This window comes from Polypterus senegalus, chromosome 14 (genome assembly GCF_016835505.1).
Source record: "Polypterus senegalus isolate Bchr_013 chromosome 14, ASM1683550v1, whole genome shotgun sequence".
NCBI classification, from domain to species: Eukaryota; Metazoa; Chordata; class Cladistia; order Polypteriformes; family Polypteridae; genus Polypterus; species Polypterus senegalus.
In genome coordinates, this window is record NC_053167.1 from 136156417 (window position 1) to 136168462 (window position 12046).

Consider the following 12046-nt stretch of genomic DNA (forward strand, 5'->3'; position numbering starts at 1 on the left):
GAAGAAGTGATGAAGCGCTGTGAATACTTTCCGGATGCGCTGTATCTTGTCACAAAGCTCAGAATTTAGTGCAGGTCTCAAAAAACAAAAGCCAGACCTGCTCGCTCCTCAGGTCTCCAACAAAGGAGCTGTGGCCTCACCACCTCAGATGGCCTAGCCCCAAACGCAAAAGGCAGGCTCATGACCTGCAAGGGTCCAAAAGTGGGGTAAAAGGGCTTTTAACCTCTTTGGTGTTTACCCTGTGCGTGACTCGGGTTTGTAATGCAGTACAAACGTTGTTATCCCCATGTCACAAATAGGGAGATGTGTAATGATCTGCTTTATAGAATTCTTGGGACGGTATTCTTCTACCATCCAGTGGATGAAATAACACCTCTCTATTATATAAAAAAACCTTGGGATGAGACGTGACTTTTCACAAAGAGACACATTCACATCCCGTGAGATGAGACTTTGTGCCAAGAGATTTAAACACAGCCGGGGCTGGAAATAAAAGACAAAGAGTAGATGACAAAGTAGAATGTCGTAAAGAATTCAAAATTAGCGCAAACGGAAATTATTACTCAGTGAAATAACGGAACAGCGAAAAGAGATCGAATATAAGGACGTAGGCGATATGACAGAAGTATGTAGATATTGTTTGGATTTAAACTTTAAGTTGTAGACTTGTAGATCATCTAATTCCTGTTGCCATCAGGGAAAAGTACTGCTGCTTCCCAATGAAGAGGCGTATCCGCGAGAATTAAAAGATTTGTTGTTCGGTGAAAGTGAAATCCACATATGCTGTCACGCTTGGGTCACAGAGCTGCACAGATACACAGGAGATTTTAGAGACAGAAACGTTACTCAGACACTTCAGACAAACGTCAGTCTCTTTCCGGAGTGAAAGGAGCTCCATGTGTAGTCGGAGGGGACAGTTCCGTCTCTCAATTAAAAGAATGGAAAATCTTCATCTTCATAGGGGAGTAGGACCCCCAACAGGAGCAGAGGATGTCTCGGGGAGAGGAGAGACAAAGCAGTGAGACAAAAGGACAGCTGCTGTACAGGCTTGTAAATGTTCGAAGCACCGCGTGAGATGCAGAGGCAGCAGCAAGACAGCAGCTGATCGAGCAAAGCGGAGGTTAAAAAAAAAAAATATTTGTTTCCCATTGCATCACCGTTTTAGTGGGGGTGTCGGAGGAGCGGCCGCGTCTCCTTGGGGTGCGTTCAGCCCCCCTACTTCACAACGTGAGTGGCAGAAATGCAAAGTGGCTGGCACATAGCGCAGGCCGGGGAATGGGGTCTAGGGGGTACTGGTCAGCAAAGCGAGCAGGGGGCAAAGCGTCCTAGTCATACTGCAAAACGATGACCTCCCAAAATGAATGAGATCAGCTGACTCCAACTTCAAAGTCGGCTGTTCAGGAAGGCGTCTAACTTAACCTGACATTCTTTCAGTTTACCTCTCTGTCCTGATGTTCAGTATAATGTGTGTGTGTGTGTGTGTATCACAAATGATGTTATTTGTTTCAGGCATTTCTTTTAGTATTGAATTTAGTATTTCACTCTGGTTTATTGTCTTTTATTCTGTTTAATGCTTTTGTATCTCCTGTATCTGTTTTAATCTCCTATTCAGCAAACATCTGTATCCAATGTTACATATACCTGCTGTTTCTTTATGAGACTCTGTGAAGTTCCTTGAGCATGGAAAAGGCTTTATAAATACATTTTATTATTATTACTAGTAGAATACCCGCGCTTCGCAGCAGAGAAGTGGTGTGTTAAAGGAGTTATGAAAAAGAAAAGGAAACATTTTAAAAATAACGTAACATTTGCCTTCTATTCGTTTGCATAAGCACAGTCCTTCACTTGTATCTCGCGGATATCGTACTTGTCTTAGGCATGACAAACACCAGCGGCAGCGTGTCTATGAACTTAATTTAAAGTTAAGCTTTACACCGTGCTTTCCTATTCATTTGCATAAGCACAGTCCTTTACCAGAAATTATTTAATGTTAGCTCAGACCCGGCACTTAAAAGTTTCTCTTGCACTTTTGCTGAGTTTGTGCCAAACACTATTCTATCCCTGACCATCTCATCTTAGTTTGCATAAGCACAGTCCTTCACCAGCAATTTTAACTCAGTTAGAAAGTGATCGAAAGTCTCGTTTATACCCTGCGTTCTGTCATTAAACTTGTATCTCGCGAATATCGTATTCGTCGTAGGCATGACAAACGCCAGCGGCAGCGTGTCTATGAACTTAATTTAAAGTTAAGCTTTACACCTTGCTTTCCTATTCGTTTGCATAAGCACAGTCCTTCACCCGCAAGTTTAACTCCATTACAGCAATTTAAACTCCGTTACAAAGTGATCCAAAGTCTCGTTTATACCCCGCGTCTTCTCATTAAACTTGTATCTTGCGAATATCGTATTCGTCATAGGCATGACAAACGCCAGCGTGTCTATGAACTTAATTTAAACTTATGGTTTACACCGTGCTTTGTCTCCGCAGTAGCTGCACTTATGAATATGCTTGTATGCGTCACTCGCTTCGTATTCTTTTGCTGCCTTCTCAATTGTGTAATGCGTTTTTTGTAGCTCTTCCTTGTTCTCTACGTACTGCGCTCACAGTCAGTTCACGTGAGCCGCTCTCTTGTGTGATCTTGTGATGTCCACGGCTTTACCTGACCATCTCATCTTCATTTGCATAAGCACAGTACTTCACCCGCGAATATTTAGCGGCAGCGTGTCTATTGGATTGCCGCTGATGGACAGGCACTCAATTACGTGGGAGGCGTGACGATGAGGGACGCAACTCCGCCTCACACGGCGACCGAGCTGCAGGCTATGGCCAGTATATATGTACATAAGTAGGTTCCAGTTATGACCGTTACGCGTAGAATTTGGAAATGAAACCTGCCTAACTTTAGTAAGTAAGCTGTAAGGAATGAGCCTGCCAAATTACAGCCTTCTACCTACACGGGAAGTTGGAGAATTAGTGATGAGTGAGTGAGTGAGTGAGTGAGGGCTTTGCCTTTTATTAGTATAGAAGATTATGGAGCCAGTTTGGGTGGGTTGAGGCCTTTAACCTAAACACTCGTGTCTTTGGAAGAAAGCCCATGGAGAAGACATGCAAGGAAAGCTAAAAGCATGCAGGAGATAAGTGTTAAGAAAAAGGGGCCAACACAGTAAGGCAGCAATTACAATTTTTTTATCCTACTTTACACTTTCTTAAAAGGAACAAACCAGGATGGAGCAATAGAGGACTCACGTTGTACGGTTTCAAGGTGTCCTTCAGGATATCTGTGGAGAGAAGTGGCGTAAATTAAAATTGTGGTCCAAACAAAGCTACAGTTCACACACACACAAAGGGGGGTGGGGTGGGGTTGGTCTCATTGGTTGTGAACCATCACGACACCATCAGAAGTCCACAGCAGGTGAGGGCACCACTCATTTGTCCTGGATAGAGAGACTCGAGACCAGAGTGGGTAGGCTGTATGGCCATTAATGATTATCGAAATCAATGGTTCCCAAAATCTGTCCTGGGGACCCCCATTGGCTGCCGGTTTTGGTTCCAACCCACTTCTGTTTTTAGCCTAATTAGGTGAGCTGTTATTTCCCAGTTTCTGTATTGGGAGGACAATGTGGAAATTACAAAACCCAAGCAAATGTGCTAAGCAGGGGTAGGCAAAGTCGGTCCTGGAGGTGCAGGTTTTTTGTTCCAATCCACTTTCTTAATGAGAACTCAATTATTGTTCAAGTGACAGTTTTCTGCTACATTTTAGTGGTCTTTGGACTGTTCCTTTTCTGGGGTGGAATGATTGTACAACAAACATCGTTAATGACTCTAAAAAGCAAGAACTCGGTGCACAAGTTTGAACTGATTTTGGATTTTCTAAAATCCACACAAAGGTCAAAATTATACATACAGGCTCAAATATGCAGTGGGGGAAATAAGTATTGAACGCATCAACACGTGTTTCAGTACAGTGGAACCTCGGTTCACGAACGTCTCGGTTCACGACCAAAAAGTTCACCAAACTTTTGCCTCGGTTCATGACCACACACTCGGTATACAAACAAGCCAGTTTCCCTTTCGGTTTGTACATATTCAGTCTCTCCCTGTGCATTTCCTGTGCAGCGAGAGAGAGCGCCACACACACACACACACACACACACACAGGCGTGCGAGAGAGACACAAACACAGCCGTGCGAGAGAGAGGCACACACACAGGTGCTTGAGACACACATAAACACAGGCGTGCATGAGAGAGAGATATACACACACAGACGTGTGAGAGAGAGACACACACAGGTGCGCGAGAGAGAGACACACACGCAGAAGCGCGCGAGAGAGAGAGAGAGAGACAGATACACACACACACACACACACACACAGATACAGGCGCGCGCGCGCGCGAGAGAGAGACACACACACACACAGAGGCACATGAGACAGAGACACACACACAGGCAGGCGAGACAGAGAGACACACACACAGGCAGGCGAGACAGAGAGACACACACAGAGGCGTGCGAGAGACACACAGACACACACACAGGCGCGCGTGAGAGAGACACACACACACAAGCGAGAGAGAGAGAGAGAGACAGACAGACACACACACACACACACACACACACACACACACACACACACACACACACACACACAGAGATACAGATACAGGCGCGCGCGCGAGAGAGAGAGACACACACACACACACAGAGGCACATGAGACAGAGACACACACACAGGCAGGCGAGACAGAGAGACACACACAGGTGCACGAGAGAGAGACACACACACACACACAGGCGTGAGAGAGAGACACACACACACAGAGGCACACGAGACAGAGACACACACACACGCAGGCGAGAGAGAGAGACACACACACAAAGGCGCACAAGAGAGACACACACACGTGTGTGAGAGACATACACACAGAGGTGCGCGAGAGAGAGATACACACACACACAGAGGCACACGAGACAGAGACACACACACACGCAGGCGAGAGAGAGAGACACACATACACAGGTGTGCGAGGAACACACACACACACACGAGAGAGAGAGAGAGAGAGAGAGAGAGAGAGCTGGATGCATAAGGTAGAGAAGGCAGTTAAAGAATGCACTGGGCTTGTTTTTGTTTTCAGTTCTGTTTCCAGTGATCGGTTCATAGCTTGCATTGTTGCAATGTTACTTTTCTTGGTGGTTTATTAAATTACGGATTTTTCAAATGTTCATTTTTTTCCCTGTGCTTAAAACTCATAAAAAAAAAAGTGTTTTTAGCGACCGGTTCGTAGCGCTATAGCGTGAACTCTTGCAGTGTTAGTTTTCTCTGTTGTTCAAGGTTTTCTCTGTTATTCAATGTTTTTACATTTAGTTTACTCTTCCCTGTGCATTCTATGGTATAATTAACTATATGTGCTTAAAAACTAAAATATATATATATATATTTACATACAGTTTGTACAGTCTGGAACAGATTAAATGTATTTACATACAATCCTATGTGGGAAATGAACCGAGGTTCCACTGTAAATCTGTTTCCAGTGAGGCTATTCACATGAAATTCTCTCCAGACGTTGCTATTATCTCAGGAAATCCACAAGTAGAAAGAATTCACAACATTAAGTCTTTCAGGGCGGATGCTGACTTTTGTCAAATGGAGGGGTTGACGGTGACAAAACCTGCCTTTATGCTTCAGTTGGGCTGTCTTTACTAGAAGGAGGGTTAGCTTCATTGGTCTGACCGAGATTCCCTGCGCTTGCGTGTGTGGAGAGGAGCAAACAACGGCAAAAATGGCATCGACATCTGGTGAGAGATCGAAGCGAATGGCAAGCAAAATACCCCGTAGACGACGTTTTGTGTATTATCACTGAATTGGACTCTGATTTGTTGAACTCTGATTTTGATACAAGTTGTGGAACGGATCAAGAAGGCTAACATTAAGCTTTTTTGGAATGGCCTTACCAAAGCTCAGACCTCAACACTATTGAAAATTTGTGGGCTGTGCTTAAAAGCTGGGTATGTGCCAGGAAACCAACAAATTTAAATGAACTCTACCAGTTTTGCCAAGAAGACTGGTCAAATATCCAACTAGTGATGGCTACCAAAAGCGTCTGGTCGAGGTGCAACTTGCTAAGGGACATTCAACCAAATATTAATTGGGGTCAACATATACAGTGTGTATAGAAAAGAATCCCCCTTCGAAAAATGAAAACACACACACACAAAAATAATTCTTCCCAGCTTTACTTACTCAATTCACTTTACTTAACATCCAAGTGAAAGATATCAAAGCTACACAGCTGAAAAACAAGACCTACTGAGATGAATAAAATATACACCCCCAACCTCAATCAGGTGTCAGTGCCCACCATTTCCATTGCGGTGATCAGTTGTAATGAGTGTGATTAGTGAAGCTGTTCCTGGTCCATTTATTCCATTGCTTGGTAGTGCAACTGACTATGGGTGGCAGGACACTTTCAAAAGATCTCAGGGATAGAGTTGTGGACAGACATGAGGCAGGAGATGGAGACAAAAACATCTCAAAGGTATGATCAATCCCAAGGAGCTCAGTAAAGTCCATCATAAAGAAGTGGTGAGTGTTTGGTACTACTTGGACCCTCCCTGGATTCTCCAAACTGGATGGAAGAGCAAGGAGGAAACTGGTAAGAGAGCCCAATGGCCACTTTAAAGGAGTTACAGGATTTTATGGCAAAGAGTGGTCATTGTGTGCAGGTGACACCAATTTCACAAGCGCTCCACAATTGTGTCTTGTTTGGGAGGGTCGCAAGGAAAAAGCCACTTCTCAAGAAAGGCCACATTAAGGCTCATTTGAGCTTTCCCAGAATGCACTTTGAAGATTCTGATGCCAAGTGGAAAAAGATCTTATGGTCAGATGAGACCAAAATCAAACTATTAGGCCTCAATACCAAACAGTCCACCAATGCAGCTCACCATCCACAACATACCACACCTACAGTAAAGCATGGAGGGGGCAGCATCTTGTTATGGGGGGCCTGAGGCTCTTGTTAAGGTAGAAGGAAGAATGGATGGGGCAAAATACCGTTAAATTCTGGAGGAAAACCTGCTACCCTCTGCCAGAAAGTTGAAGATGGGCAGAATGTTCACCTGTCAACACGACAACGACCCAAAGCACACAGCAGTATTGACCAAAGGAGAAAAAAGTGAATGTCCTGGTGTGGCCAGTCAGAGCCCAGACCTGAATCACAGTGAAAATCTGTGGAGAGATCTGAAGATAGCAGACCAGGAAAACTCACCATCCAATGTGACCGAACTTCAACAGTTCTGTAAAGAAGAGTGGGGGGCAAATATTGAGTGGGCTCAATCTAGATGGGCAAAGCTGATAGAGAAGAATCAACAGACTCAAGGCTGTCATTAAAGCAAAAGGGGGGTCAACAAAATGACATCGACATTGGGGGGGGGTGATCTTTTATTAATTTCAGGATTTCTTGTTTTTAATTTTTTTTTAATTCTTCTGAACTGTAGCTGTGATATCTTTCACTTGGATATTAGAGGTTGCACTGAGTAAGTAAATCTGGGAAGAAATATTGGTTTGTGGGTCTTCATTTAAGGCTGTAAACAAAAAAAAAAATGGGAATATTTCGAAGTGATTCTTTTCTATACCCACTGCATATGTCTGAGCCTGTGTGTATAATGTTGACCCTGTGTGGATTTTAGAAAATCCAAAATAAATTCAAACTTGTGCACCAATTTTTTTTTTTTTTTTTAAGCGTCATTAATGATGTTTGTTGTACAATCATTCCACCCTAGCAAAGGAACAGTTCAAAGAAATCATCAGCAGCCCGCAATTACCGCGATATTCATGTCCAGGATGAGTGCAAGTAAACTTCTGACCACAACTGTAGAAGGTCCAGCTTGTGGGGAGTCGGTAGGGAGGCCTAACCAGCACAATGAAGGCAGCACAAGTTAGGAGGACGGAGTCAAGAATATCTCCAGGTCACTGAATATCCACTACAATCAGTCATGAAGAAATGGAAAGAATACGGCAGAGGTCCACAAACACTGAAGGAGACGAATGAGGGAGGCCATCAAGAGACATCGGAGAACTCTGAAGGAGTGACAAAAACTACAGTGATTAACAATGGAGACTTCTGGTAGACAACAACTGTTGCCCTTTATGGGAGAGGGGAAAGTAGAAGAAACACACGGGACACCTCGGCAGAGGGGACACAGGGGACTCTTAAGTCTGCTGGACCACAATGGAGCTTTTTGGGCATCAGACTAAATGTCATGTTACGTGGTACATCATCACGAACACACCATCTGGTGGTGGGGGAAGCATCAGGTTGCTGGGTGCTTGTGAAGGGAAAATGAATACAGAAAAATTTGTGGAAGAAAACCCAATGGAGAAGTTTGCATCTTTGGAGAAGATCATCAAGACAAATAAGCCAAAGCATAAAACCAAGGCTACACAGGAATGGCTTCAAAGCAACAATGTGAAGGTCCTGGAGTGGCCAAGTCAGAGTCCAGATCTCAATCCAATGGAGAATCTGCGTCTGGACTTGACAAAGCCTGTTCACTCGGGACCACCATGACACCTGAGAGAGCTGAGCAATGTGGAGAAGAAGAAGAATGGAGGAAAAGGTCAGAGCCGATACAGAAAGAGAGACCCGAGCACAAAGGCTCAATGCTGTCATGGCTGCCATCTACTGACTTGAAGGGGGTGAGACCACCTTACAGATATTGTTTTTTACCTTGCCATTAAAGAGTCTCTTTCCGTTTTTGAGTGCCCAAAAAGCCAAATTAAACCTACTGTGCTTCGATGTTTTATCACAACAAAAAGCGGAAACTTCCAAAAGGGTGAAAACTTTCATCAGGACAGATTGTGTCATTAATTCAGTTTTTGTTCTTCATTTGCTTGATCTATGTAATATTGTGTTGTTTATTTATTATTTTTTCCATTTTGTACGATGTTAGTATTGCCTGTATTCGTTTTTTTGTGTTTTGTGGTCTGTCCCCTTTATCTGGAGCCTACAGGGGTGGGACCACCTGATCATGCAGCTCTGGACTGCGGCCAGCAGTGTCAATGGAGATCCTGCAGTTATCACGGCAGCCTCGGCTTTGCGTCTTATTGTTCCATTTCTGATTTTGACTTTCTGATATTTAGATTTACTGATTTTTGACCCCTGCATCATTTTATCATAAAGGTTTCTAATGTAAAGGTAATGTATTGTGTTAAAGATTCTTGACTGGATTTGTTTGGTTTACCTTTTGCCTTTAAAGAACAAATCTCAATGCCGAAAAAGCAGAAATGCAGGTTGCTCCCTCTTAAATGTTGCTGGGTGGGGACAAACCCCCCAGCAACGACCACGGGTGGTCCTGCCTCCCGAGGCTCAAAATAAAGGGCATAGGGAACAAAACATGCAACACCATTAATTACATAATACAGAACAGTAAAAAAATTATTAAACACAATACTCAGTAAATAAAACAGAAAGAAAGGGAAAAGATAACAAAAAAAAAAAAAGATTACATGAAAAGAAAACACACTGAAGTCAAGAGAGAGACCGAAACAACAATGGTGTCCACACTCACCAATGGAATTCTCTCGGGAGCACAGCTTACACTTTTGCACCATGCTGGCACTTCCTCGTCCCCCTTTCAAGGGCATGCTGTCCTGCAACACAAGAGCTCCTTTTACATGGCTGTGCTTTGGGGTCCTCGGTTGAACTCAACTTACAATTTCTGTTTGTTCTCCTAACACAAGCAAGCTTTACACTTTTATAACTGCCGTATATATAAAGCACAACGTAACCGGACCTTCTCAAACCACAGCATGGGGGTCGTCCCACTCTCACAACACAGCAGTTGCCAATAATTTGAGATTTGAGAGGAGAGCAGTTGATGAAATAACAGGGGGTTCTCATTGTCTGAATATAGAAATCTTACTCTGGTACTACGGAATATGCAGTGTGCGCAACACACACATTTTTAGTAGGGGTCTTCTTAGGAGAGTTTTCAGCCGTAGACGGTCAATCGTAATGTGAAGCTTACAGGGTCAGATAGATAGATAGATAGATAGATAGATAGATAGATAGATAGATAGATAGATTAGATAGATTAGATAGATTAGATAGATTAGATAGATTAGATAGATAGAAAACGTGCTATATAACAGATAGATAGATAGATGTGGAAGGCACTATATAATAGATAGATAGATAGATAGATAGATAGATAGATAGATAGATAGATAGATAGATACTTTATCAATCCCAAGGGGTGTTTTGATTTTCTAACCTGTCGGCCAGTTTTGCAATATAAAAATGACAAAACCAAAAATAAAAAGAAACTTCTGCAGTGCAAATACGCAGCATTGGCCCTCTTAAAGGGAACTGAAATACGGTCTGTGAGGTGTAACAGGTTTGTCACACCCACGCACATTCTAATAACGGCTCGGTGATAAACATCATTATACGGGTTGAGTGCAGGGAAAAACCTGGGGGTTGGTGGCAGAACTGGCACTCCAGCCATCGTAAACTAGTGTGGTGCTGAGGTGTCACCCGTTACATGGCTGCACTCGAGTCCTAACCTAGGGTCCCGAGTTGGTTTGTCATGTGGTGCGTACAGCAATGTGCTGTATCAGTGCCTGCTCCTAACCTCTCTCTCATTTATCCGATTTGGCTCCATTTTCCTACTTGTAGCCACCTACCTACCTACATACCTTACAAGTGGGTGGGGGGTCCCTGTTTTCCCAAAATGTTGTATACGCATAGGTCAGAGTTAGCATAAATATACACAAGCTTTCATGTCAAGTTTCCTTTCATAAATCCCGACGTTTGTGTGGGAAGTTGCGTACCCAAGCTTTATAAAATGAGGTCCCAGGTCACTCAAAGCAAAACGTTGACATACCAAGAAAAGAGGTACAAAACCAAAATGTGAGAGCCCAAATGTGTAAACCAAGAATCGTGGTTAAAAAAAGAACAAGAAAACAGTCATTTTCCAACCAGCTTAGTCCTAAACAGGGTTCTTCTGGGATTGGGGTGCTGGAGTTTATCCCATCTAGCATAGGGTGCAAGGCAGGAACAAACCTTGGCGAAGGTGGCAGTCCAAACAAACACACACACACACACACACAGGGGCCAACTTAATATCACCAATCTACCTAACCTGCACGGCTCTGGAGTGTGGGAGGAAACCCACGTAGACACAGGGAGAACATGGTATCTCCACACACGGAGGACCCAGGAGACAAACCCTGGTCCCCTTACCGTGAGGCAGTAGTGCTACCACTCTGCCACTGTGCCATCCCAAAAGTCTAAACACGATCTTCAATTTCCTTAACCCCGGACTCTTCCTTGAACACCTTCTCTCTTTAAGGACTTTCCAATATCCTAGTGGATTTCTTCCCATTTTGCCCAAGGAATGTTTGCAACTGTAATCTCCATTCTTTTCTTTTGAGTCACAATTAAATACTTTTGTGAACTCCCTCAAGTGGCTAAGACTTTTTGCACAGTACTGGATGTGCCATTAGCAGCACTGACTGCTTGATAATTAAGAACGCTGCCACTGTGGCCTCCCAGGAATACGAGCCTGACATAAACACATACGTGAAAACACACAAGAGCATCTTGGCTATGAAACAAACTGGGGTCCACACTCAAAGAGACGTCTTCACCACTGTGCTCCCACCCCCAAACTTCTATAAAGGATACAGCTGTGAAAGCGACCCACCACCTGCAAGACGTACCATTAAAGTGATGTACTGCCATTTTTCGGAAACTTCTCCACAATTTCCACACTTTAGCTGTATTAAAGAAAAAAAGAGCAAACAGAAGTTAAACCTCTCATTTTCTAGGTTACACTCACAATTGTTTCAAGGCAGTAATCCCTCTGTGCTGCCTCATTTTTTAGCTTTAATTAGAATACCAGCTACACTTTATAATGCGTCTCTATCCAGTACCCTCGCGGGCCTCAACCTCTGTTGCCCTTCGTGTTCCTGCAGTTCCTCCAATGCCATTCCTTGATTTCCTTGTGCGTCTCAACGTCTCTTAATCGTGTTACCATAAAG

At 43.6% G+C, this 12046-nt stretch overlaps 1 protein-coding gene across 2 annotated transcripts in view; it reads right to left on the reverse strand.

Moving 5' to 3' along the window:
• Positions 1 to 12046, reverse strand: part of czib (CXXC motif containing zinc binding protein) — a 32516-nt gene that overhangs the window by 13413 nt on the left and 7057 nt on the right. The window contains exons 3-5 of one of the 2 annotated variants that reach the window (XM_039735355.1): positions 11726 to 11782; positions 9571 to 9652; positions 3247 to 3278 (exon numbers count right to left, since the gene is read on the reverse strand). In XM_039735355.1, the coding sequence (XP_039591289.1) occupies positions 3247 to 3278; positions 9571 to 9652; positions 11726 to 11782 (171 nt within the window). Of the gene's footprint in view, positions 1 to 3246; positions 3279 to 9570; positions 9653 to 11725; positions 11783 to 12046 lie in introns of those variants that run through there. The other variant, XM_039735356.1, reaches the window with a different exon arrangement.